Genomic DNA, 26,690 nt, shown 5'->3' with positions numbered 1-26,690 from the left:
CAGAGATTTCATTTGTGATGAAAACTATGGTCTACCATATTGACAGAGACTGTTGCCAGGTGTCATTTATAGGATTTAATGAGTAATGTCCTCCTCTTTACTCTCAGTTTTTTACTTCTATCTCCTAGTCAAAATGTTTTCACCAAAGAAGATATTCAAGTCTTAAGAAATAAAACTTAACTTTTAAAGTTCTTTTAAGGTTTTATTACTTCATTTTGGAGATTTAATTTTACTGACCATATATTAGACCTTTGATTTTTGTTCTAGATGAAAAATTTCCAAAATTCCAAATAGACCAAATTTCAAATATGTACTATTATACCATATGGTTACTTTCCATACTATTAATTGCATGTACCATCTATGTTGTTTGCACTATGTTACTTTATAATTATATTTTACTATTATTACTATATTCTTACTACTTTTTAAATATTTTTAAAAAAAATTTAAATTCTCGCCTGAGGTCATGTTTATTGATTTTAGAGAGAGAGGAAGGGACAAATAGAGAGAGCAAGAGAGAACATCAATGTGAGAGAGAAACATCATCAGTTGCCTCCTATGTACACCCTGACCAGGGATGGAACCTGCAACCTAGGTATGTGCCCTGACTGGGGATCAACGTCCAACCTTTTTGTGTACAGGACAACGCTCCAACCAACTGAGCCACTTGGCCAGGGCTCTACTCTTACTTTTATGTAATATCACCCACTATCATCCAAACTTTGATATATAGTACTATATTATGGGTATGCCTTAAAACCAATGAAGTTTAGTTACTGGAAATATAAAGGAACCTTTTTATTAACACAATCTTGCTTATTACCTGGTGTCACATTATAAATACAGGACAGCAGTGAGAGAGTCATGCTATCGTAATACAAACCATGATAGGATAAAAATAAGCTTGATTTGAGACAGTGACCAATAAAAGAAATGTCCTTGAATTGAAAATGCACATCAGTAATGTGTTTCTTTTGAATGTATTGATCAATATGTTCATTTAGGTTTCTATATTTTTTCCCATGTGGTCCATTTTCTTTCAGAGTACCTCAAATTACCATGCAAGGAGGTTTGGAGTTCGTGCAGCCATGCCAGGATTTATTGCTAAAAAACTCTGCCCACAACTTACTATAGTGCCTCCAAACTTTGACAAATACCGAGCTGTGAGTAGAGAGGTAAGGCTAATGAATGTCTCACCCCCTACTTATTTATAGCCTTTCACTGATTTCCTGCACCTACAAAGTCAAGTCCACATGCCTTTACATGTAAGAATTTGGCCTTAGGAATTCATCCTTCTATTTCCCAGTTCTTTGCTCTTCCACATGTGATTTTCATCTGCTTAGAAAACTCTGTCTCCCCAGAAAATTTGGAATTGCCTTAATTATAACCTAAATTAACTTTAGCTTTTTTTCCTTAATGTGCACTATACATATGGACTCTACCTAATATTTATAATTTACAGAATCTACTCAAGTCGGTAATTTGAACCTCTTTTCTGAATAATTTTTTTATCCATGTTTTTAAACAGGAGCACACTTCACTTATTTTGATTAGCTACTTTCCTTGGCCCACAACCTAGTAAAGATGCTTATGAGCATTTAATGTCTAGGAGACTGATAAAGAAAAAAGGGAATAATCTATTGCTTTGAAAAGGATCTCCGAAGTATAAAGATTTGATTATACATTAAAATTGCCTAAACTATCATGTACGAAAAACTGCCATTTTCTCTATTTTTGATAACTTAGCTATCATAGCAGTGCTGGAATGTAAGTCATAAATTAAAATTTTATAATGCTACCTCAAACACTTTAGACAATTGAGGTAAAATGCAATGTGTTATAGACTGCTGTCTGAATTGAAACATTGAAAAAACCATGGCCGAGTACTTACTCTCTTTTAGTCATGCAGATGGTCTTTAGATTCATTCCTCTCATTTGTATTCCACCTAATTTCCCCTAGAAATGAACCCCCCCAAAATTAAAATGATATCCCTCATAAGTTTTTTTTTTAAATTTATGAACAGTCTGTGGCAGCGAGCACTTTTGCGCCTACCTCTGGTAGGGGTGAGTTGGAGAAACACATTCACATTTGGTTACTGCTTATCCGTTTTACTGTATTCCTAATTAGAAAGAGATAAAATGCTGACGTATGATAAGGTAGGCCTTTAATAAATTTGAAAATCTTTCAAAGACTTTGTAAGAAAGATTTTTTTAAGTTCTACTTTAATTCAATAAAACTTTGGACAGTATGACAAGAACTAAATTGTTTTTAGTTATCTTTAGTTATTTGCATAAGTTGGAGAAATCTTTCTTCAAATTTCAGTAGGATCTAGCTAGTTTATTTGCAGATAACAAAAGGGTTTTTATGTGTAGATGAACTATAGCATAAATTCCCTGACTATAAATATATTAATATTTATGCCTTTGTTTATAAGTTTAGGGAAAGCCATTTTGTTTCATTCAAAAGAATGGGATAGCTTGAAGTGTTCTTGAAGCCTAAGTACTTGCTATTTACTGGAACATGTCTATTCTCATTCTTAAAGCCATGTCCTGTGTAAAGGAAGTTAGTGAGTACTCTGCCTCTGAGGAGTACTGTTCATTCAGAGTAATCTTAGTCGCCTGCCAACTACAGACTTTCCAGAGTTTCATTTTCACTAGAAAGATTCTTTTTGAATACATCATAAAAACAGTTTCTTCTATAAGAACAGAGTTAATTAAGGTTCTCTCTGAGCAAAGCATAGCCAAGTTTTATGTCACCATTTTCTAAAATTACCTTTCACTCAGCTGTTCATACTTATATTAAGCTAAAAAGCTTTCTTTTTATAAATCATAAAGAAAGGCTTTCTCCTGGTGCAGCAGACAGCTTTTAAATACTAGATGGAACCATAACATAATTTAGCAAGTATGTTTTTCTAACATACATATTATTTTGGCAACCATTCCCTCTAATTTCAGCTAATATTTCAGAGGTTAAGAAATAAAGAAAAAATAAATAGGTGAATGAGTAAAAAAAAATTGGTTTCATGAGTAATAAAACTATCTTATGTAAAAGTCATTTCTGGAATCATACAGAGATTCTGATCTCTCTATTTCTGTTATTTCTGTTATTCTAAGATACAACTCCAGACTTCTCTCCATCATTTGTTTCAGCCACAGGCACTACAGATTTTTGTCATCTTTTTCACTATAAATCCTGATGATTGAGCTCTGTTTTCTTGAATGGATATATGCATTAATGTGTGTATTGAGTGGAGTTTTATGTGCATGTTATAATTAATTGAAATAGAACTAGTTTCGAAAGCAACATAGTACCATTATGTAAGATTATTCCTTTTAAAAATATACAAAAACCATCATAAAAGGTGAGGGGGAACAGGATCCTATTATTCCTTCCTACTTCCACTTTTGATCAACTACTTAGAATTGCAGTGGTTAACCATTTTTTCTGTGCCTACCAGAATGGTGTTGTCTGAGACTTATTTAAATCACTTGCTATATCTAGATATAGGTGGCTAAATAGAGGTTGTATCAAATAAACCTGGTCTTCTGCATTCATGATCTATTTTCATATGGAAGAGAATTTGGACAAGTTTGCCCTGGCAGTAAATCATTTATTTCCTAAATCCATGAACTATTGATTGCAGGGTTGTTACTATAGTTGCAAAGTAAGAATATAATTTTTTTATTAGCTGTATGTAACAGATTTTGTTATGGCAGCAAACATTAAACTATTTTGTTCATTTTGAAGGTTAAGGAAATACTTGCTGATTATGATCCCAATTTTATGGCCATGAGTCTTGATGAAGCCTACTTGAATATAACAACGCACTTACAGGAAAGACAAAATTGGCCTGAGGACAAAAGAAAATATTTCATCAAAACAGGGACCTCTCTAGAAAATGGTAAGCAATTTATTAGAACAATCAAACTAACAAACAAATAAAAAACCCTTTGAATTTGAATTAACCTAGTTAACCTATTAGCATGCATAGGTTGTAGGACTAGCTAGCTATACTTTATTATGAAAAATTATTAAAAATGAAAAATCAGAAACTTATAATATACCAATAGGTTTTCTGAGTTAAATATGTGAAATGCTACTTAAACCAAATGCAGTTGTTAGATATCTAGACTTTAAGACTGTGCAGAGTCCCTGAATAAAGCCATTTCATAGCAGTTCTTTTCCTAAAATCGAACTAACAAAGGGTTGGAATACATTGAATCTGAGGGGCTTATCTCCTTAAAGTGGCCTTTTGTTATAATTGCAAATAGTTTCTTTAAAATTTGCTTCAAACATATCACAACATTGGGTATTTTTTTCCTTCATTTCCCAAATGAACAATTCCCAACTCCCTTTTTTTGCCTTAGACCTTACTTTTATTCTTTTATATATGATGAAGCAGAAGTTTCATGACCCAGAGGATTTTTTTTTAAAATGGTCCCCTTATTACCTATCCAGAATGATACCAAGAAACATGAAGATATTATGAATACTGCTTTCAGCCTTCTCTCATACTTATGATTATTTCAAATATTTGAGGGGTCCTGGGTTCCTGAGCCAAGTTCACCTGGATTAAAAGGTAGAAACAGAGGGTTTTTGCTCACAACGACAGCCACATTCCATGTGCACAACGCACTGACAGCTTCAGCGGGCACCACTGTCTGTGCCCCCAAAGCAAAAGCAGTGGGCCCTCGATGGCAAAAACTCTAACTCTTACATTGCTTGGGTCTCAAATCTTTGGAGCCGCTTCTCTACCTTCTTTACAGTTCTAAGAGGTAAGTCTCTTTAATAGAAACATTAAAAATAAACAAGGATGATTTCTGCACAGAGGCTTGGAACAAAACATTTTATTTCCGTAGTTTAACTGGATTGTTTGGGGAAGTGGCACAAAAAGCCTCACGTCACTTTGCTTAAATTTTCACTTTGTTATTTCCTTACTTTTCACAAGAGAAAGGGGTGGGGGGCATTAAATGATTATGTCAAAGCATCCCCTGGGGGCCTTCTATAACAATTACTTTCATATATGTTTTTTAAAAGTTACATGGGGACTAAGGTCAATGATTTCATTCTCTACTCATGTTCTTTTTATTTATTATAATGTGTCTAGAATCACTATGAAGATGTGAATTTTTAATATCTGTTGTTTTAACATATTTATGTATTCCTATTCTTATGTTTCATACTCTTAAGCAATTTAAATAGCTTGACTTTTTTTGAAATATATAAGTATCTGTGGGCTGACTCTCGAGCATATCTGATTTCCCATTGTGCCATGGGAAGCCGAGAGTTGGAGCCATGCAGGTGATTCAATGCAGCTTCCTCTAAAGTCCAAGACAGTTTTCTGCTGTTTGCCCCTTTTCTAAAAGATGTGATCTTTGGAAAAGTATTGCTAACTACTATGTGTATATACAAATAAAATAATTATTTTATGTTTATTCTGCCATGTAAATCTGAATCATGAGTGTCAAGGAATATGTGAAATTAAAATACTGTACATTTTTAGCACTTTGCCATCCAAATGGATGTTTTAATCCTAGTGTTTCAGATTATAAGAAACCTTAGTTCTTGACTCTGACCCACCTCAGTTAGGGGATTGTAAGGATATTTCTTTCAGAAAGCAAATAAGAAACCACTTTGGCATTTACTTGCTCATCCATGCCTCACAGAGAAGTAGACAGACTCGAAAGGTAACTATGCCGTCACTCAGCAGCTCTAACAATGAAACTGAAGGCTGCATGCTTTGCTTCCTGCCATATGTAGTGTTCTACTCTCAGTGTGACTCACCCAAGGGCAGGGTGATAGAGCCACGAGGAACATAAAAATGGCATGAGGGCTCTTCAGAAGGGACTTGTGAATAGGACAGGTGTATAATACCTTACTTGAGCTGCAGTTTTTCTTCTCTCTTTGCCTTGACTTCCACCCATCCAGGTGGGGACAGGGGGTCTAAGTAAATAGCATTTCAACCACCAGTCTTAATTCCCTCTGAATTGCTTTGCAATTTAAATCAGAACATGGCAAATGGAAGGAACTGAAGTACACAAGTAACAGCTAATGTAAGGCTTATTTCGTAATGGCCTAGGGATTCAGATTTGGAAAACATCTCTCTGTAACTTAATTTGTATTGTATATTTTAAAATTAGAAATGAATCAGATGTTTGTCATATTGCTTATATTATCTTTAGAAAATCTTCCAAGTTCATTTTTCAAGTAATATGCATTCATATGTGTCTTAAAATTAGAAATTTAATTTTTGCTTCTGCACTTACCTTAATTTAGAAAGCATTTATATCTAATAAAATTATGAAATGAGATCAGAAAGCTCTGTTGTTAATCTTAGTTATAAGTGTGTTTAAAGTGCATTTCTCCTCCATTAAGCCCACAAAATAAAGTCTTTAATGGATTTGTTCATAAGGACATTTTAGTACCACTATATATTTAAGTGTATTTTATAGCCCATTTATGAAAAATGCAAAGGAAATGAGGTAATAACCAGATAGATATTTTTATTCTACTTTCTAATAATAATATTACTGTATTTTGCCATGTATAATGTGCTCCCGTGTATAATGTGCACCCACGATTTTGGCCCAAGCTTTCAGGAAAAAAAATCTTTCATTTTAGTTTTCTAATTATTTATTTATTTATATTTGAAGGAAACCAATTATTGTATTCCAGGGTATTGTTTTGCATATGGATATTGCTATCACTTTCTAGCATTACACTTTGAACGCATAAGCATAAATTAAGGAAATTAAAAACATTTGTATAGATACAGAATTAATACTATCCATGTATAATGTGCATACTTATTTTTCCCTCAAAAATTTAGACAAAAAAGTGTGCCTTATACATGGCAAAATACAGTAGTTTGCAGCCTATTAATAGTAATAAAGGCTTCTTTCTCTGAACCTGGGACAATGGTTACTCTGATCAGACCTTAAGAGTTTGTATATTTTAATGGATATACATATGTAAAATAGAGACTGTAAATTAAAAAAAAGAATTTATATAATACCCAGAAGTAATTCCTATTTCTTTCAAATATGCCTTTAGTAAAATTGATCCTTTATTAACAGACAAGTCAAAATTAAAACCAGCATTTGAAAGAAGAAAATTCAGATTATGTTAATATGTGAAAAGCGTGTTCCATGAATGAAGGAAATTTAAGTTTTTTTCCTCTAAAAACAAAACTTATTTTTTCAGGAATTTATTTTAGATTGCTTGATATCTTCTCATTATTAAATTCTAATTTAAGAAGGATATTTTTCCCCTACAGATAAGTGAACAAACAAAAAGAAAGTTGTCATTTTCTAAGAAAAAAGCAATATGATATAGGCACAATAATTAGTGGGTTTTACTTAGTATATTTCTTTTTAAAATGTATACAATGGAAATGGCTAATATATATTTTTAAAAAACCTTAGAATCATTGTTTTCTTTTTAAAACAGTTATAAAATCTAAATGATGACATTACTGACCTTAGTCCTTAGAAACAAAACTAAACTATATTTACTTTGTGCTTAGAAAGAATGTAGCAAAACCTGATTTACAAAGTATATGCTTCTTAAAATGAAAGTGAATTATTGTTCCTGTTCTAATTTAGGTAAGCCAGAAAAGGAACTTAATAAACTGAGTGAGAATGAACGATCCATCTCTCCATTACTTTTTGAAGATAGTCCTCCTGATTTGCAGCCCCCAGAAAACACTTCCCAGGTGAACAGTGAAGAACAAAATAATCCTCAAACAATTCAAAACTCAGTTGTTTTTGGAACATCAGCCGAGGAAGTGGTAAAGGAAATTCGTTTCAGAATTGAGCAAAAAACAACACTGACAGCCAGTGCAGGTACTTAAAGAGGATATTGATGGCTGTAATACTTATAATTTTGGGACTGTCTAAGTCATGTGTAATTATTAGTAGTTTGTCATTATAAGTATAGAGTAACAATTTACTTATCCATTATTTTTTAATTTAACTTCTAACAACCTATTTGGAATGCCTAGAACCTGCAGGTAAGTTGGAATTAAGCCAAAAAGCCCTGGAGCCCAAAGGAAAAAAGAAACTATTTATAAATCTCATGTAGCTTTTATTTTTTAAGCACAAATTATATTTTAATTATTTTTGGACATAGTGCTTTATTACTTTTCCCTCAGAAGACTGCAGCCCTCCCAGGGTTACAGTGCAGGAGAGACCCCAGATGGGCACAGGGCAGTAGACTGAAGAATCACCAACTGGCACATAACAACCTAGGACCATCCAGTGAAGGGAAAAAGAGCTTTACATATGTCAGTAACCCATAAGGGTAACACTGCTTAGCATAGAGGCTGATATTCATCTTAAAGATCCTAAATTATCTTATATAAGCCATATTAAGATGAGGTTGGTCTTCTCTTTATACACCAGTGTGAGAACAATAATAAAATTTAGGAAGATGTGTATAAACATTTCAATGAACTATTTAATGATTATATTATAATATTTTTATTTCAATTCCTACTAATCATTAAAAGTAGTACTTTATAACATAAAAATGATGCACACATTTCATTATTATTGTTTTAAATATACAACCCAGAATTTTTGATATTTTTATGTGGATAATTTATACAAAAGACCTTTTCAAAGAGTAAACATACATTCTAATTTATATTCTGGATCTTTTCTATAAGCTAGCCTATGTTTTTACTACAGTTGGTATGTAAGTTAACAATATGAAGGGGAGGTCCCAAAAAACCAGAATTATCTTCTAGAGGGTGGGCTCCTTATAGTACAGACTTGCCCCACTAGGTGAGTGTTCTAGGAACCCCTCTGTCTCAGTGCACCAGCTGGTGGTGTTGTAAGAGGCTTCGATTTGCTTCAGTGAATTTTTTTTGAAGACACCTTCAACACGTTTGCCCATTTCATGATGGGTGATTTATGAGCGCACCTGCCCACACCATGCTGAATGTTCAACAGTTTTGACTAAAACCAGCATGATCCCCATGCCCCACCCTCCCTGTTTACCCAGTATCGCCCCAAACAACTTTTTTTTTTATTTCCCTGATGAAAAAAATTCTCAAAGGGAAACTTTTTGCCAATGTGGAAGAAGTGAAACAAAAAATGGCAGAAACACCAAAAGTCATCAAAATCGACAAGTTCAAAAACTGTTTTGAGCAGTGGAAAAAACATCTCGATAGATGTATTTTATCAGATGAGGAGTATGTGAAGGTGGCTGAAGTTTAAACACATAAGAATAAATACACAATTTTTTATAAATAAATTTCTGGGGTTTTTGGGTACCTTCTGGTATCACTTAAACTCAGGAATTACTCTTAGACTTTAAAATACAACAGAGATTTAAATAGTCCTCATTTCTGTTGTGAAAATAACTAACAAAGTTCTTTTTCCTAAAACCATAGGAAGCCCAGGGGAGATAGATAATAATCCACTGTTATTTTTATTTTTATGTATTTATTTAACAAGGCATATTATTATGACTTATTGCTATTATCTAAATATTCTCTTTCAAACATAGATGCATTTTTTATTTATTGAATTTATTTGGCATTGGTTAATAAAATTATATAGGTTTCACGTATATAATTTTATAATACATTAACTGTATTGTATTGTGTGTTTACCACCCAAAGTCAAGTCTCTTTCTATTACCATTTATTCCCCCTTCACCCTTTTCTACTTTCCCCCTCCCGACTTCCTTCTGGTAATAGCATACTGTTGTCTGTGACTGTGAGTGTTTTTGTTTTGTTTTATGTTTTTGCTTAATCACACTGTTTTTCTTTAAAACACTTTTTTTTACCCACTGTTACTTTTAAAATAGCATTTCACATCATTTCAGATATTTTGCATTTAACATTATTTATTGTTTTCTTATATTGTCATCATGTCATTTAAAGTTATACATATCAACTTCTTTAAGTCACAGAGTGTTCTTTTTTTAAGGCATTGCCCCAAATACAATGTTAGCAAAAGTATGCAGTGATAAGAATAAACCAAATGGACAATACCAAATTCTCCCTAACAGACAAGCTGTGATGGATTTCATCAAGGACTTACCCATTAGAAAGGTGAGATTTTATATAAAATTTATTCTGTGTGTGTGTGTGTGTGTGTGTGTCTGAGTTCTGAAGAGATACTATTTAGGGTGATAGTAATTCTTAGCTGAAAAGCTTTAAAACAGTAGGTAACAAGCAAGAACTATAATGGATGATTTAATTGGAAGAAATCTTTCAATTGAACCCTTAATATGTGAGGTTTAGAAATCTTGTTTGCTGAAAAATTTTAAGAAAGTAATAGATGACAGACTTTTAACCTTACCCCTCCTAAGGAGAAGAGGAATGAAAAGAATACAGAGAAGAGTTCTTTCAACTATAACTCAATATACAATCTTAGTTCTAAAGTACAGATTGCTGCTAGATTAACACATATGATACTTCAGAGAGACTTAGAATTTTACCCATTTTAACAAAAGTAAATCAAAATACTTTACCATGTTTAAAATGGTAAAATGATACTTTAGGGGTTATAGGAAGGGGGATGTATTTTATTATTTTTAAAGCTTCTAGATTTTCTGTATATATATGCTATTTAAACAATAGTTGTACTATATACCATTTGATGTCCTAGGTACAGAGGTGTCCAACCAGCAGCCCCACATGAAATCATAAATTTACTTATAACATTATGAGATTTTTTTGTGTGTGATTACGTGTTGCAGTATATTTATTGTGTGGCCCAAGACAACTTTCCTTCCAGTGTGGCCGAGATGTCAAAAAGTTGGACACCTCAGAGGCAGGACTTTTCTCATTCAACATAATGTACGAGTAAATTTAAATAAAGCATTTTCAGTGCTCAAAAGGAAGACTGTATCAAAATATATAATGTATAATGATTACTGAATAGTTTATTACATAAGGTGTAGCTATACAACAGTGTTTTCCAATATGTTTTTTAAAGTATGAATAGGTGTTCCATAAAAAGGTTCTGGGGTCAAATAACTTGGAATCTACCACCCTTGTGGGTCACAAAGATACTAATATATTAAAGATTTATAACTGTTACAGTGAGGAATTCAATGTAAATTTGTTTATCCTAGCATTCCCCAAGTTTGACCACAGAGCTCCTCTTTTTTTAATGCTTTAAAAAATTTCATGGAATTTTACATTTACGTTTTCATGTAACACTAATTTAGGAAATGCCAAAAAGCAATTAAAGCAGTTTTCTTATGAAAATAACTTATGAAATACAGTCATATTATTTATGCCTTTTATTGATTATAAAATGTATGATGAGATTACAGTATCGGTTCTTACCTCAATTTAAAAATGTGTTAATGATAAATATTGATTCTCTTCTAGGTTTCTGGAATAGGAAAGGTTACAGAGAAAATGTTAAAGGTTCTTGGAATTATTACTTGTACAGAACTCTACCAACAGAGGGCATTACTTTCTCTTCTTTTCTCTGAAACATCTTGGCGTTACTTCCTACAGATTTCCATGGGTCTGGGTTCAACACACCTGACAAGGTATCTATATGTATATTCATTCCACTTTTCACTTATTATTTGCCAAAATAACAGTTCTAACCATTGAAGTGGAGCCTATAAGGATAACATGTTTTTCAATTATTTTGGGCTGGTTCAATTTGGAATATAATTTTTTAATTAGAGTCAAAAGTTTGGATGTGGGAGAAAAGGAAAAGAGAGATAAAGAATCACTCCTAGGTTGTTGGCTACAGCAGTTGGATACATGAAACAAGAGGAATGATGGGTACTTTCTTTTCTGTACATGCCTCGTTCCTTGTTCAGAGCAGAAGAATACTGGAAGATTAGTGGTCAGATTTTTCAGAAAAGCAAGAAGGCTTATATTCTAGAGTTCACTTTTTAAACAAAGAGGTTGAATGATTCTTTGAAAACCTTCATGAACTAACTATTGACCCCCCAGATTCATAATGATTTGTTCATTTGGTACTGAATACTCACTTTTTGTTAGGCACTGTTCTGGACCCTGGGGATAACAGCAGTAAACAAGACAAAGTCCTGCCTCCTTGGAGTTTACAGACTAGTGTGGGAGATAGAAAGTAACCAAATAAATGAATGAAGGAAGTGAGGCAGTGAGGGCCTAAAAAATGACTAGGGGACTGGGGAAGAGCTGGGCTTGGCTGCGGTCATCCAGAGGCAGAACCCTCAGGGGCTCTCGTAGAGATCTCTACGGCCACGGGGAGATCTAGCAGGTAAGTGACTAGAGGAGGGGCCCTGTGTTTTCTTCCTTGCTACTCTGTTCTATCTAGGTCTTAAAAAGAAGTATCCTAGAGCTAGAAGGGTGTACTTTTGGGAGTGGGCAAAAAAGGGAGTTAAAAAAAGAATGGGAATTAACACAGCACTATTTTTACAGTTTTGTCATCATCCTGTCAGCCTGCCCTCAAAATAGTTCCTTTATAGTCTTAGACGAAAGGAGAACAAAAGATTACTCGGGGCATGTAAAATAAGTTTTAGTAATCAATTAAACCTGCTAAATCTTAACAGAGATTGTAAGGCTTGTGGTATTGCTTTTCTTAGCACTCCGTGCTTCTCAATCAGTTGAGTCCACAATTAGCTGACATTGATTTTCAGTGGAAATAATGAAAAATAAGAAAAAGACATCACAGTACTATATATAATCTAGTATTTTGAAGATAATGATGAGTCCTGGCTGGTGTGACTCAGTGGATTGAGTGCCAGCCTGTGAATCAAAGGGTTGCCAGTTCGATTCCCAGTCAGGGCACATGTCTGGGTTGTGGGCCAGGTCCCCAGTAGGGGATGCTCAAGGGGCAACCACACATTGAACATAATGAGAAATAGCCTTTCTCTTTTAATACAAAAATCAACTTCTTTTTATTTCCGTAGTACTTAAACACAATAAAGTTCTTGATAAAACATTGCACAGGGTTATAATAATATAATATAATAATATAAAATAACAAATCTACCTTATTTTAAATCTGTAGTACTTCTCCCCTTCTAACATATTCCATATTTACTTTTTATTTGTCTATTCGTCTCTCTCCATTAAGATACAAGTTCCTTAAGGGCAGGCACTTGGTCTGTTTTCTACATTACTGTATCCCCAAGGCCTAGAACAGTGCTTCATTCATAACAGGTTAATTGAATCTTTGGAAATGAATAACCTAACTGTCATTTCAGCCTTTCCGTGTCAACTACTCCTGTCAGAGCTGGTGGAATCCTACCAAACTAGACGTTTCAGATTCCCAATGTTCATCCTGCTGCTGTGTGCCAAACTCTGACTGAGGTTCTATAGAGTGATATAATGAATAATGAATAGGCTATAGGAGAGAGAAGTTAATGTACTCAGCCAAAAACTAGATAATTGATATTAAATTATTTAAAATTTAATTACATCCTATAACTGCAAGCCATTACATTACCACTTGCTATTGGTTTTTGTACATTGTGGTTTTGATATTCAGGCTTTTAATAGAAGCAATTTATATTATCAACCTATTTTCTTCTAAAAATTTTTTTATATATTAGTCTTTAGACAGAGGGGGTAGAGAGAAAGACAAAGAGAGAAACATCGATTTGTTGTTCCACTTATTTATGCATTCATTGGTTGCTTCTTGGATGACCCTAACCAGGAATCGGACTGGCAACCTTGGCATGTCAGGACGATGCTCTAACCAACTGAGCTACCCGGCCAGGGCAATGTCAAGCTGTTTTCAAATTTGTTCTCTTTGATAGGTATAGACTTGATCCATGACATGTGTAACCATATTAGCATCTTATCTACCCACATTCTCTGGGTGATTTATTCTCAGATTTTTAAAAACTCACTGTTTTTTGTGATGTATAAATTTGAGTCAAACACTGAGATCTCTAAAGGGTACTTGGTATATTAAATCCTCTTGGTCGACTAAAAGGAACTCAGTCTTTGAAAAAGCAAATAAAATCTTTTTTTTTCTTCATTTCAAGGGATGGAGAGAGGAAAAGCATGAGTGTTGAGAGGTAATATTTTTATATTATTAATTGTTCATAATTCATGCTATTTTAAACTAATTTTTAATTTTTACAAAAGTATCACTGAAATTAAAATACCTATTTTCAAACCACAAAACAATTCTCAGCATGTCACGTTCCAGAAGTAAATATCCCTGTACAGTGCTTTATTATCTTCACTTGCTATGCTCTTGATGGAAAAAAAATTAACTACAGTTGTTTTTTTAAATGTTGGTTTTGTTCCTATTCAGTGAAAAACAAGTATTTTAGGATTCTAAATCTTATTTCTATATTTTATAAAAAAAAATTATACTGAGAAGTTATTTGGGAAATTTAAGAATTGGCCATGGAAATTCTTTCTAAAACTCTTCTAATATTGGTGAATCAGCTGAGTCATCAAATAAATAGATATCGATGTAAGAGAGCTTAGAAGTGATCTATTTCATTGGTTTACAGTCTTATTTAGAAGTTAAGTGGAATCTTGATGGAAACCTTATTGTTTTGGAAAACATTTCATTGTTTGTGCAGTCCCTCAGTTTTCTCCAAGCACCGAAGTTCCACTGAGACATTCAAAACTACAGACGTAGCATATGGCTGTATTCAGAAAAGCTGAATGACGGCTGACAAGATGATGTACTCAGTAAATGACTGATCAAAATTGCCTTGAGGCTGTGATTTACATAAAAGCAATCAAAGGAAAAGGGAGGAAAACCATCTGAGAGTGTGATAGTATTGTCCTATTTAATGAATTTTTTCTTCCATTTTGTCTGTTATTCAGAATACTGCTTAGTATACAAAAATATTAACTATTAACATGTGTTAAGGCTAGGAAATCAATAGAAAAAATGAACAAAAATCTGGTTAACAGAAAGAGAAGTATAAATGGCTCTTAAAACATGTACAAATATTCCCAATTTGCTTTATAATTTAAGAAATACAGGACTTCTGGCCAAGATGGAGGCGTAGGTAGACTGTGCCTCCTCGCACAACCAAAATAAGGACAACAACAATTTAGAAACAAAAAAACAGCCAGTACTGACAGAAAACTGAACTGTGTGGGAGTCCGACAACCAAGGAGTTAAAGGAGAAACATTCATCCAGGCCAGTAGGAGGGGCGGAGTTGGGTGGCCGGGTGGGGCGGAGAAGGACTCAAAGCAAAGCGGCAGCAGGTGGACCCTGGGCTCGCAAGGCGGCGGCGGGCTGACCAAGCAAGGCGGTGGACTGTGGAGGGACTTGGCGCACAAGGCGGCTGGTGGACCGGGCGTCCCACATTCGTGCGCAGATAAGCCAGGCAAAACTGGGACCGAGACAGACCAAGCAACCCAGGACCCCAGTGAGTGGAAATAAAGCCTCAAAACACTTATTGAAAATACCTGTCGGGGTTGAGATGCTGGGAGAGACTCCCAGCCTCACAGGAGAGTTCACTGGAGAGATCCACAGGGTCCTAAAATGTACACAAACCCACCCACCCAGGAATCAGCACCAGAGGGGCCCAGTTTGCTTGGGGGAAGTGATGGAAAGGACTGAAATCCAGCAGAGAGCTGAGCAAGCGCCATTGTTCCCTCTCGGACCCCTCCCCCACATACTACATCACAACACAGCAACTGGGTTGACCCGCCCTGGTGAACACTTAAGGCTTCACCCCTTACTACGTAACAGGCATATCAAGACAAAAAAAAAAAAATGGCCCAAACGAAAGAACAGATCAAAGCTCCACAAAAAATACAACTAACTGACAAAGAGATAGCCAACCTATTAGATGCACAGTTCAAAGCACTGGTGATCAGGATGCTCACAGAATTGGTTGAATTTGGTCACAAATTAGATGAAAAAATGAAGGCTACACTAAGTGAAATAAAGGAAAATGTACAGGGAACCAATAGTGATGGGAAGGAAACTGGGACTCAAATCAATGGAGTGGACCAGAAGGAAGAAAGAAACAACCAAACAGAAAAGAAGGAAGGAACAAGAATTCAAAAAAATGTGGGAGGCTTAGGAACCTTCAGGACATCTTTAAACGTTCCAACATCCAAATTATAGGGGTGCCAGAAGGAGAAGGAGAAGAAGAAGAGCAACAAGTAGAAAAGTTATTTGAACAAATAATATAGGAGAATTTCCCCATTCTGGCAAAGGAAATAGACTTCCAAGAGGTCCAGGAAGCTCAGAGAGTCCCAAAGAAGCTGGACCCAAGGAGGAACACACCAAGGCACATCATAATTACATTAGCCAAGGTAAAAATGAAGGAGAGAATCCTAGAAGCAGCAAGAGATAAGGGGACAGCAACCTACAAAGGAGTTCCCATCAGACTGTCAGCTGATTTCTCAAAAGAGACCTTACAGGCAAGAAGGGGCTGGAAAGAAGTATTCCAAGTCATGAAAGGCAAGGACCTACATCCCAGATTGCTCTACCCAGCAAAGCTTGCATTTATAATGGAAGGGCAGATAAAGTGCTTCTCAGATAAGGTCAAGTCAGAGGAGTTCATCCTCACCAAGCCCTTAAATGAAACATTAAAGGGACTTATCTAAGAAAAAGAAGATAGAAAACATGTACAGTAAAATGACAGCAAACTCACAATTATTAATAACCACACCGAAAGCAAAAACAAAACAAACTAAGCAGATAACTAAAACAGGAACAGAACCACAGAAATGGAAATTACATGGAGAGTTAGCAACAGGGGAGTGGGAAGAGGAAAGAGGGGGAAAAGGTACAGAAAATAAGCAGCATAGATGGTAGGTAGAAAATAGACAGGGAGAGGGTAAGAATAGTATGGGAAATGTAGAAGCTGAAGAACTTATAAGAATGCCACATGGACATGAACTAAAGGGGGGGAATGTGGGTTGGAGAGGGTATGCAGAGTGGAGGGAAGTGAAGAGGGGAAAATGGGACAACTGTAATAGCATAATCAATAAACTATATTAAAAAAAGAAATACAGATTGAAAGTTCTCTGAGATAATATTTTTCACTGTTGAGGTTGGGAAAGATTCTAACACAACCAACTGGCAAGACTATGGGAGTGAAAAAGCTGTAAACTCTGAGGGGGGGTGGGTGCTAGCTTCTTATTGGTACTCTAACAAATTTAGTGGTTTAAAACAACACAGATTTATTCTCTTGCAGTTCTGAAGGTCAGAAGTCCTAACAGTAAGGTATTGGCAGGGCTGCATTCCTTCTAGAGGCTCCAGAAGAGAATCCGTCTCTTTATCAAAAGCTTCTAAAGGCTGCCTGTATTCTTTAGCTCATGGACCCACCTTCTGTCTTCAAATGTAGGATCTTCTCTTTGTCTGACTCTGAACCTCCTCCCCCTAATAAGGAACCTTGGGATTCCATTAACCCACCTTGATAATTGAGGATAATCTCCCTGACTTCACTTAAGCACATCTGCAAAATCCATTTCGTGATGTAGTCAGTTCAGAGGATTAGGATTTGGACATCTTTGGGGACCATTATTATGCCTCCCACAGGGGACAGACAATTTGGCAGTATCTATCAAAATTACAGATGCATATGTACTTCCATCCTACAGTTCTTTTTTTAGGAATTCATTCCATAGTCGTAATTGCATGTCATTTCACATGTATACAAAGTTATTCATTGCATTTTTTACTATAGCAAAAGATTGAAAGTATTATAACTTAAATATCCATGAATAGAGGACTGGTTAAATGACCTTACATCTTTAAACTAGAATATTAAAAATGAGAAAATTATTTACTCATAGGGAACTCTGGCCAGGACTAACTGAGAAAAGCAAAGCATTAAATAATGTGTCTAATATTCTACTGCTTATATAAAAATGAGGGGAAAATATTTGCTTGTTTGCTTATATGTGCATAAAATATTACTGGAGGAATTTATAAGAATAGAAAGCTGGCAACACTGGACCTGCACTGGGGGGAGAACAGGGTAGTTGAGTAGTTAGAAGGGGAGGTCTGAATGGTCATTTGCACATGATTTGTTACTTATTACTCTGATTTCTCTGTAGTTTCCTTCTCTTTTAGGTTAATTGACCTTTCAACTTCTTTTAACACTCTTGTGCAGATGAACTAAAAATTTCTACATTTAATCAGCCCTCCATTTTCAATTATTAGATAACTATACCTAGGTGCCATTAAATAACCCCTTAAATCTACTTGAAGATATCGCTCTTTCAGAAAATACCTGTGTAATAAATTGGAATGATGTTCTTATCTGAACTTTCTTAAGATAATCCTTTATAGCAGAGTCTATCTACATATATACCTTAATGTGTTTGGAGTTTCTGAGGGCATTATTACCTGTTGGTGGCTTTAATTATCTTTTTAAAAAAAATATTACAGAAAGAGCAAAAAGTATAAAAGTATACCTTTGCTAATCAGCTTAACTATTTAAATGATCTTCAATTATTAAGTAGATCTTAAATGTTTTTTACTTAATTATATCTTAACTCATCTGAAAACTTTATTCAGTACTACAGAAAATATAACTTAATGCTAAGCCATTGAAACATACTATATCATTCCTAAATTATCCTGGATTATAGTTTTACTTTGTGCACCAAAATCATTCTTGTCTTTCTAGGACATTCAGTGAGATAAGTAAAGCAGAAGAACAGTACAGCTTGTGCCAGGAACTTTGCAGTGAACTTGCTCAAGATCTGCAGAAAGAAGGACTTAAGGTACTTTATTGTAATGTGGTGTTCTTTCCGTTTTAAAGTTTTCTAATAATAAAATGCACTTTAATGCAAGAATTAGATTTTGTGTTTGAATACAAAGTGGGAAATGTCAGATAAGGGTATTGTCATCACCAACAAAGAAATTTAATGCTTACCCTTATTTGAGGGGTCATTCTGTCATTCTGTGAAGAAACAAGTTGCAGGGTAGAGTGATTCCAGTATAACTCCAGAGGAGTTTATACTGCCTTGGGAGTACATTGGAATAAGTTCAAAATCAGAGTTATGCTGGTATTAGAGAATAAAGCAAAGAAGGAAGGATTTTCCTAGAACTGTATTTACATATTACAAATGACTTCCCATCATCCATTAATGTTTTTCTCATGTAGGCAGTGACTTTCTACAGTAAGCATTTTGTTTCAAGGCTTTAATGCAGGTTTTTTAACACATTGAGAACAACATCTGGAAGGCTTCGACCTTTGTATTTGATATTCTTCACTCAGAGCAATCCACATTTAGTGTTTTTCTAACACTCTCAAACCAGAGTTATTTAGAGTAATTACAAAATGTAATGGTGATTACCAGAAAGAAAGCAGATGAGGGGGAAGTAGAAGAGGGTAAAGGAGGGATAAATGGTGATGGAAGGAAACTTGACTTTGGTGGCAAACACACAGTACAATATACAGATGATATATTATAGAATTGTATACCTGAAGCCATGTAATTTTATTAACCAGTATCACTCCAATAAATTCAATAAAAAATTTTAAAGTATTAAAACATTATTACAATGAGTGGAATAATTGATATTTTTCTTATAATCCTTTTCTATCATACCTTGATTGTAAGAAGAGTTGTTTTTTAAATATTTAAATAAACTTTTGATTTTAGAATCATTTTGGATATACAGAAAAATTGCCAAGATACTATAGAGAGCTCCAATATACCCAGTTTTCCTCATTATTGATATCTTATACTTCCAGAATATATTTGTCCAAACTAAGAAACTGACATTAGTACATAGCTATTCACACAACTCCAGACTTTATTTGGATTTTATCTATTTTCCATTAATGTTCTCTTTCTGTTCCAGGATTCAGTCTAGGGAACCACAGTGCATTTAGCTGTCCTGTCTCCTCCAATCTCCTCTAGTCTGTGACAGTTTCTCAGTATTTCCCTGTTTTTCATGACCTTGATAGCCTTGAGGAACACTGGCCAGATATCTCCCAATTTGGGTTCATCTGTGGTTTTCTTGAGATCAGACTGCAGCATGAGTTTTAGAAAGAATACCACAGAGGCAAAGTCCTTCTCATCCCATCCTAGGAGGTACAGTAGTGTCCCCTTACTGAGACTTTACTTCTGTAGTTTTAGTTACCCACGGTCTGAAGATACTAAATGGAAAATTCTGGAAATTAAACAAATCATAAATTTAAATTGTACATCATTCTTCATAGCATAATGAAATCTTATGCTGTCCTGCTTTAATCTGCCCAGGATGTGAATCATCCCTTTGCCCAGTGTATCCACGCTGCATATGCTGCCTGCCCATTAGTCACTTAGTGGTGGTCTTGGTTATCAAATCATTATCAGAGAAAGACCACATTTATATAACTTTTATTATAGTAATATTGTTATAATTTTATAATTTTATAAAATATCCTATTTTATTATTAGTTGTTAATCTCTTACTGTGCCTAATTTATAAATTAAACTTTATCATAAGTATATATGATAGGAAAAAACATAGTATATATCAATAGGGTTTGATACTGTCCACAGTTTCAGGCACCCACTGGGGTGGTGGAACAAATCCCCACAGATAAGGGGCAGCTACTGCGTATGAAAACCACATGATATCATGGGCGATGTTAACCTCCGTCAGTTGGTTAGGGTAATGTTTGCTAGGCTTCTCCATTGTGAAGTTACTGTTTTTCTCTTTTGTACTCTAGTCTTTGGAAGTGAGTCAATAAGTTTAATACACTCTTACTATCTCCAGAAGGTAGTAAAATATATGTAACATAAACTTTACTGTTTTAATCATTTTTAAGTATATATTTCAGTGGCATTGAGTACATTCATCCTGTGTAACCATCACCACTGTCAATCTCCAGAACTTTTTCATTATCCCAAGCTGAAAGTTTATGTCCATTAAACAGTAACTGTACAGAGAGTTCTTACATGTAAATTAACATACTATCTATTATACAGTTGCCACACAATAAGTATAAGCTGTGCACAAGACCTTTTCAATGGGCTCCTTTAGAAAATTTTTTTTCTTTTTTCAGGTACTAAATTGACCTCTAAAAGAGGTTTTTGGAAAAATATGATTAGTTAACTTTGCCCTTTATATAAATATCTTTTATAAAAATTCATTTGGGGAGGGAAGTAGTAATTGGCTAAAATAGAATTTTTTTTAAAGATTTTATTTATTTATTTTTAGAGAGGGAAGAGAGGAAGATAGAGAGAGAGAGAGAAACATCAATGTGTGTTTGCTGGGGGTTATGGCCTACAACCCAGGCATGTACCCTGGCTGGGAATCGAACCTGGGACTCTTTGGTTCCCAGCCCGCGCTCAATCCACTGAGCTACACCAGCCAGGGCGGAATTTTTTATTACTTTGGGATTCTAGTTATTCTTTATGACAATTTTATTACTATGTTTTAGGAAGAATTGATTATATTTCCGTATTATATGTACATAAGTGAGCTTCATGAGTTTTTTAACTGTAAAATATTTTTTTCCAGAAGTTAGAAAGCCCTATTTAATAATGTATTCTGTTAATTATAGGGTAGAACTGTTACCATTAAGCTGAAGAATGTGAATTTTGAAGTAAAAACTCGTGCATCTACAGTTTCATCTGTTGTGTCTACTGCAGAAGAAATATTTGCTCTTGCTAAAGAATTGCTAAGAACAGAAATTGATGCTGATTTTCCACATCCCTTGAGGTTAAGGCTTATGGGTATGACTTTTCTTTTCTGGCTTTTCCTTAAATATACTTTCCCAAAGAATCAATTTGGATATATTTTCATCTCCATTTTATTTCTTAAAACTTTAGGAATTTCTACTTAACTGCTGCCATATTCCTTAATTCTTAGAACTTGATGCATGCGAAGCTATGATTATTAGTTTATAATTCCATTCTTATTCCAGTAAGAATCAATTAAAGTTGTTCTTTTCCTTACTATCAATACTTGCTGAAATCCTTGGGGCTAGGTTTGTTTCAAAATTTTAAACTTTTCAGATTTAGAAAGCATATTGAATATATTTTGTAATACTACTTTGGAATATGGGGAAGCACTTCATGATCAAACACACTAATATTTCTTTAGCAAAGCAAAAAAACATTCACACTGAGTTGTAAACACACTAAAGAGCTTCCCATCAATCCAGCTATCAATTATTGTATGTTACTTACAATTTTCAGGGCTTTTTGGATTTTGGAATTGCAGATAAGGGACTATGGTGCTAATAAAACCACATCCTTAGCCACTGTGTGGTTAAAAAAAGAAAAGAAAAGAAAAGAAAAATGTTTTTAAAGTAAACTGTGTAAAACAACATTTATGGATAAGCATCCCAAATGCCAACTTAGTATACTACTAAGAGTGGTTCATTAGTCATACTTTCATTTATGAAAGATAGCACACACTGAGATCAATTGAGTAAAATATGTTAACTAAAAAGAACTAAAGGGTATATGTTAATAGCAGCTTTATTCATTATTACTAAAACTTGTAAAATTTGGAAGCAACCAACATGTCCTTCAGCAGTAGGTCAGTGGAAACTGTGGTACATTCAGACAGTAGAATATATTTAGCCACAAAAGAAACGAGCTGTCATGAAATGACATGGAGGAACCTTATGTTTATATTATTAACTGAAAAAAAAAAACAACCCAATCTGAAAAGTCTACATACTGTATTATTCCAACCATATAACATTCTGGAAAAGATTATGGAGACACTAAAAGTATCAGTAGTTATCAAGGATTTTCAAGAAGGGAGAAATGAATAGGCAGAGCACAGGATTTTTAGGGCAGTGAAACTATTCTATATGATGCCATAATGGTAGATACATGTCATTGGCCATTTGTCACAACGTTAGAATATGTAACACCCAAAGTGACTGTAATGCCTAGAGTGAATCCTAATGTAAACTATGGACTTGGACTGATAGTCTTGTGTCAGCATAGGTTCATCGGTTGTCACATACATACCACTCCGGTGGGGGATGTCGATAGTGGGAGAGGCTCTATGTGTGTGGGGTAGGGGATATCTGGGGACTCTGAACTTATTGTTCAATTTTGTTTTCAACCTAAAATTGCTCTAAAAATTAAAACGTATTGAAAAAAAGGAGCTAAAGTATCTATGTAGTTGACTCCAACTATTTACTTAGTATTTATTAAATGGTATCATGTGTCAAGAGCTTAATTGAAAGACCTATATAATCATACTAACTCCAGCAGGTACTGCTAATTAGTGATACCCAATTTTATTTTAAAAAGTATAAATTTCAGCTCAAAATACAGTTTTGGGAAAACATCCTTTAATTCAGAAAATATAGTGTTGCTAATTACTTTTCTCTAAACAGCCCTTTTTATATATGTCACAAAAGTATTTGCAAAATGTTTTGATGGATTATGAGTGAGTTGGCTTTGTTGAATTTGAAACTGATTCATTGTGGTTGGTTTCATTTAGGTGTTCGGCTATCTAGTTTTCTCAATGAAGAAGATAAGAAACACCAACAAAGGAGTATTGTTGGTTTCTTACAGGCTGGAGACCCAACCCTGTCAGGCACTGGGTGTATAGAGAAAAATGACAAAGATCAGTTTTTAAAACCTGTAGAAATGTCTCATAAGAAGAGTTTTTTTGATAAAAAACGATCAGAAAAGAAATGGAGCCACCAAGACACAGTTAAGTGTGAAACTGTGAATGGACACGCTGTACAGACATCACAATCATTCCAAGTTTTAAAGAAGAAGATGAGTGAGAATTTAGAAACATCAGAGAATTCAGATAACAATCAGATATTTACCTGTCCTGTTTGCTTTCGGGAGCAAGGAAGCATCAGTCTGGAAGCCTTTAATAAACATGTAGATGCATGTCTTAATGGACCTTCGATGAGTGAAATGTTCTCATATTCACATGCTGCTTCTACAAAAGTTAACAAGAAAGGACACATACATCATTCTTTTTCCCTCTGTGAGAAGCAGGATTATGAAACCCATCAAAAGAATACAGAAATCAATTCGGAAGATTGTGCTGAATTGGTAGAGACTGTAGGCAATCCATCTGAAGTAGAAAGTATAGATGCTTTAAGTAATAAGTATAGCAAAGAGGGATGTTCTAGCCTTCCAAGCACGTCATTTAATATTGAAAACTGTCATCAGAATTCTTGTTCTGTTGCACTGGAAAGTGAAGATGCTGGGTCACTGAGAAGGCAAGAACCCCCCCAGCCTTATTTATATGAAGAGATGACAGACCAGGCTCTAATTTGTCCTGTTTGTAATGTAGAGCAAAAAACTTCAGATCTTACCCAGTTCAATGTGCATGTGGATATTTGCTTAAATAAAGGCATAATCCAGGAACTTAAAAAGGATAAAGTTAATCCAGTAAACCAACCCAAAGAAAGCACCAAAAGTACTGGTGAGTTTGTAGTCATTTTAAAGAACTTGATTTTCTAGGAATATTTTATTAAAATTGAAATCTTTATTAGGTCTGAAACACCCACTCTTAAAGGGACTGTTTATGTATGCTGCCATTTAGGTCAATGTTAGTTACCTTACCATAAGTTAGAATTAAGTGAAGCCAGTAGATGTTATGTTTGGGGCAAACTTTGGTTTGGGCTTGATTTAGCACAGAATGAACTCAAAGGCTGAGGGAGCTGAGTGATGTAATCAAAAAAGACTCAGACATTTGTCAAGGCACAGTGGTAAATTAATGATAATTACATAGCCAGAAAGCTTCTTTAACTTGTTTTTTGGTAGCTATGATTCTGGCCAAATTTCAAAAATAAAATTAAGTGTAATACTAATAAAACAATTATAAATAAATCATGCTGTAAAGTTAGTTTCTGGTATGTATAAATATGAACTAGGTAGTATTAAGGAACTTTTTATTATTATCTTTATATCAGTCAGCTTTAACTTTTTAAATTTTTATACAATCCTTTATTTCTTATTATTCATCATGGAATTTCTTCATTTCTCTTCTCTCTGAAGGTAACTCAGGCAGAGTGCAGAAGGCTGTAACAAAAACAAAGAGGTATGACTAATTTGAGCTTGAGTAAAGCTACCTAAAAAACTCATATTTCAAGGTTGAATTTTTAGATGTTAAAATTTCCTTTTATATCAAGTAAATTTTTTTAAAATCAATTATTTGCAAAATTATTTTTGAAATCTCTTCCTGTATTTTAATGATTTTTTTTTTTAATTTCAGATCAGGATCCATGACAAAGTACTCAGCATCAAAGAAAATAAAACCAAGCAATCCCAGACATACCCTTGATATATTTTTTAAATGAACATTGAACTTTTTATCATTAGTTTTTAATTGGAACTTATTTTTTATAATCACTGAAGGTATTCTTGCTCATTTTAAGTTTACAGATTCATTTAGCGAAATGGCCAATGTAGTAATCCTTCCCCAGTGATATTTCCCTTACATGAATTTGGAATATATACTAATGTTTTGTATACTTTTTGGGTACCACAAGAATTGCACACTTCCTGTTAGAGATACTTTTAAAATGAGAAATTAGGAATGGGATCAATAGATCAATAAGTGATTTATTTCTTTATTAAATTTTATAGTGAATGTAAAACCATGTATTTATAAGGGCTCTGATATTCACAGAAACCTTTTTTAGCATAAAAGCTTTTCAGTACTTAACTGTTTTGTTGGCACTGGTCTGCCATAATTGATCTTAGTATCTTCTACAACTTTGTATATTTGTATTTTAGCTCCTACTACCTTCAGGTACCTCATGAGCATTCTTGATTAATATTTATCATACATTCTATGAAAAAAGCTTAGCAGAACTAGCATGAGAGGTTCTGTTCCTTTCAGGATAATAATATCACAGTATTATTTTCTGTGTTAAAAGAGTTTTGCTTAAATTATTCATTTGATTTTTTTAATTTAAACTTACTTTTTTATGAATAAGCACTTGGTCCACTTTTTAAAAAATTTAGTCTAAGATATAAAGTAATTGTTTTTTATTTAGGACTTTTAAATGGCAATATTTAATTTCTTGGCAGTTATGCGTGTACTCTTCTCAAATCTATAAAGAATAAATTGTGCACTCACTTTATTTTTATAAAACCTTATAGAGAAAAATGCACAATTCAAAAGATGAATGTGTTTACACTAGATCATGTATCTTAGTTATATTTCTGTCATGTTTTTATTAATATTTATGAAAGAAGACAGCTTAACAGTAAGTAGTTAGCTTAAGTAGTTGCTCCAGATAATTTTGTGCTATGAGTAATAATTTTTATCAGAAACAATTATTTATCTGAAACATGAAGATGGTAGCCATTTTGTGACTGCTTTAAAGAACCATACCTTTTATTCTCTTAGATTTTTGTTTTCTTTTATCCTACTTTTCTTTTTAGTTGACATACAACCTTATATAATAGGGAAATGAAAAGTTACAGGTTATAACAATGATTTAATATTTGTATACCTACTTTTCATCTAAATTCACCTCATTTAAATTTATAAAGAAATCATATTTTAGGAATAGCTTAAATTACGATCTTGCCCAGCCTTTGGCAAAAGTGGTAACTTGACTTTAAATTTCTAGATTGTTTAAAATAAGGCTTACTGTTTATTAGCATGCCGATCACATGCCTGTTGTTATTGTATACAAGTGTGAAAACAGCATTGTGCTGTGGTTCTTGACTGTGTGATTTACTTATGCAGGATCTGTAAAAAATTAAGTTCTGTGAAACACCGATTTAATGTATTGAAAAATAGATGGTACCATAGATGTTTTCTGTCTTGCCTCAAGTTAATTTTTATTGTTTTCAACATTAAATACTAAATTATTTTA

General features: G+C 34.0%; 1 protein-coding gene across 2 annotated transcripts in view; it reads left to right on the top strand.

The window, feature by feature from the left end:
• POLK (DNA polymerase kappa) overlaps positions 1-26,690 on the top strand; it is a 71,148-nt gene extending 44,458 nt beyond the window's left edge. For both annotated transcript variants that reach the window (XM_045847737.1, XM_045847735.1), the window contains exons 5-15: positions 1,047-1,178; positions 3,752-3,905; positions 7,609-7,848; positions 9,943-10,067; positions 11,358-11,524; positions 13,967-13,999; positions 18,549-18,645; positions 21,426-21,597; positions 23,333-24,280; positions 24,856-24,898; positions 25,073-26,690. In XM_045847737.1, coding sequence (XP_045703693.1) covers positions 1,047-1,178; positions 3,752-3,905; positions 7,609-7,848; positions 9,943-10,067; positions 11,358-11,524; positions 13,967-13,999; positions 18,549-18,645; positions 21,426-21,597; positions 23,333-24,280; positions 24,856-24,898; positions 25,073-25,157 — 2,196 coding nt within the window. In that variant the 3' untranslated portion in view covers positions 25,158-26,690. The remainder of the gene's footprint in view (positions 1-1,046; positions 1,179-3,751; positions 3,906-7,608; positions 7,849-9,942; positions 10,068-11,357; positions 11,525-13,966; positions 14,000-18,548; positions 18,646-21,425; positions 21,598-23,332; positions 24,281-24,855; positions 24,899-25,072) is intronic.

This window comes from Phyllostomus hastatus, unplaced genomic scaffold, assembly GCF_019186645.2.
Source record: "Phyllostomus hastatus isolate PE091 unplaced genomic scaffold, TTU_PhHast_1.1 phas_contig_58, whole genome shotgun sequence".
NCBI classification, from domain to species: Eukaryota; Metazoa; Chordata; class Mammalia; order Chiroptera; family Phyllostomidae; genus Phyllostomus; species Phyllostomus hastatus.
This window is presented reverse-complemented; position numbering and strand designations above follow the sequence as displayed.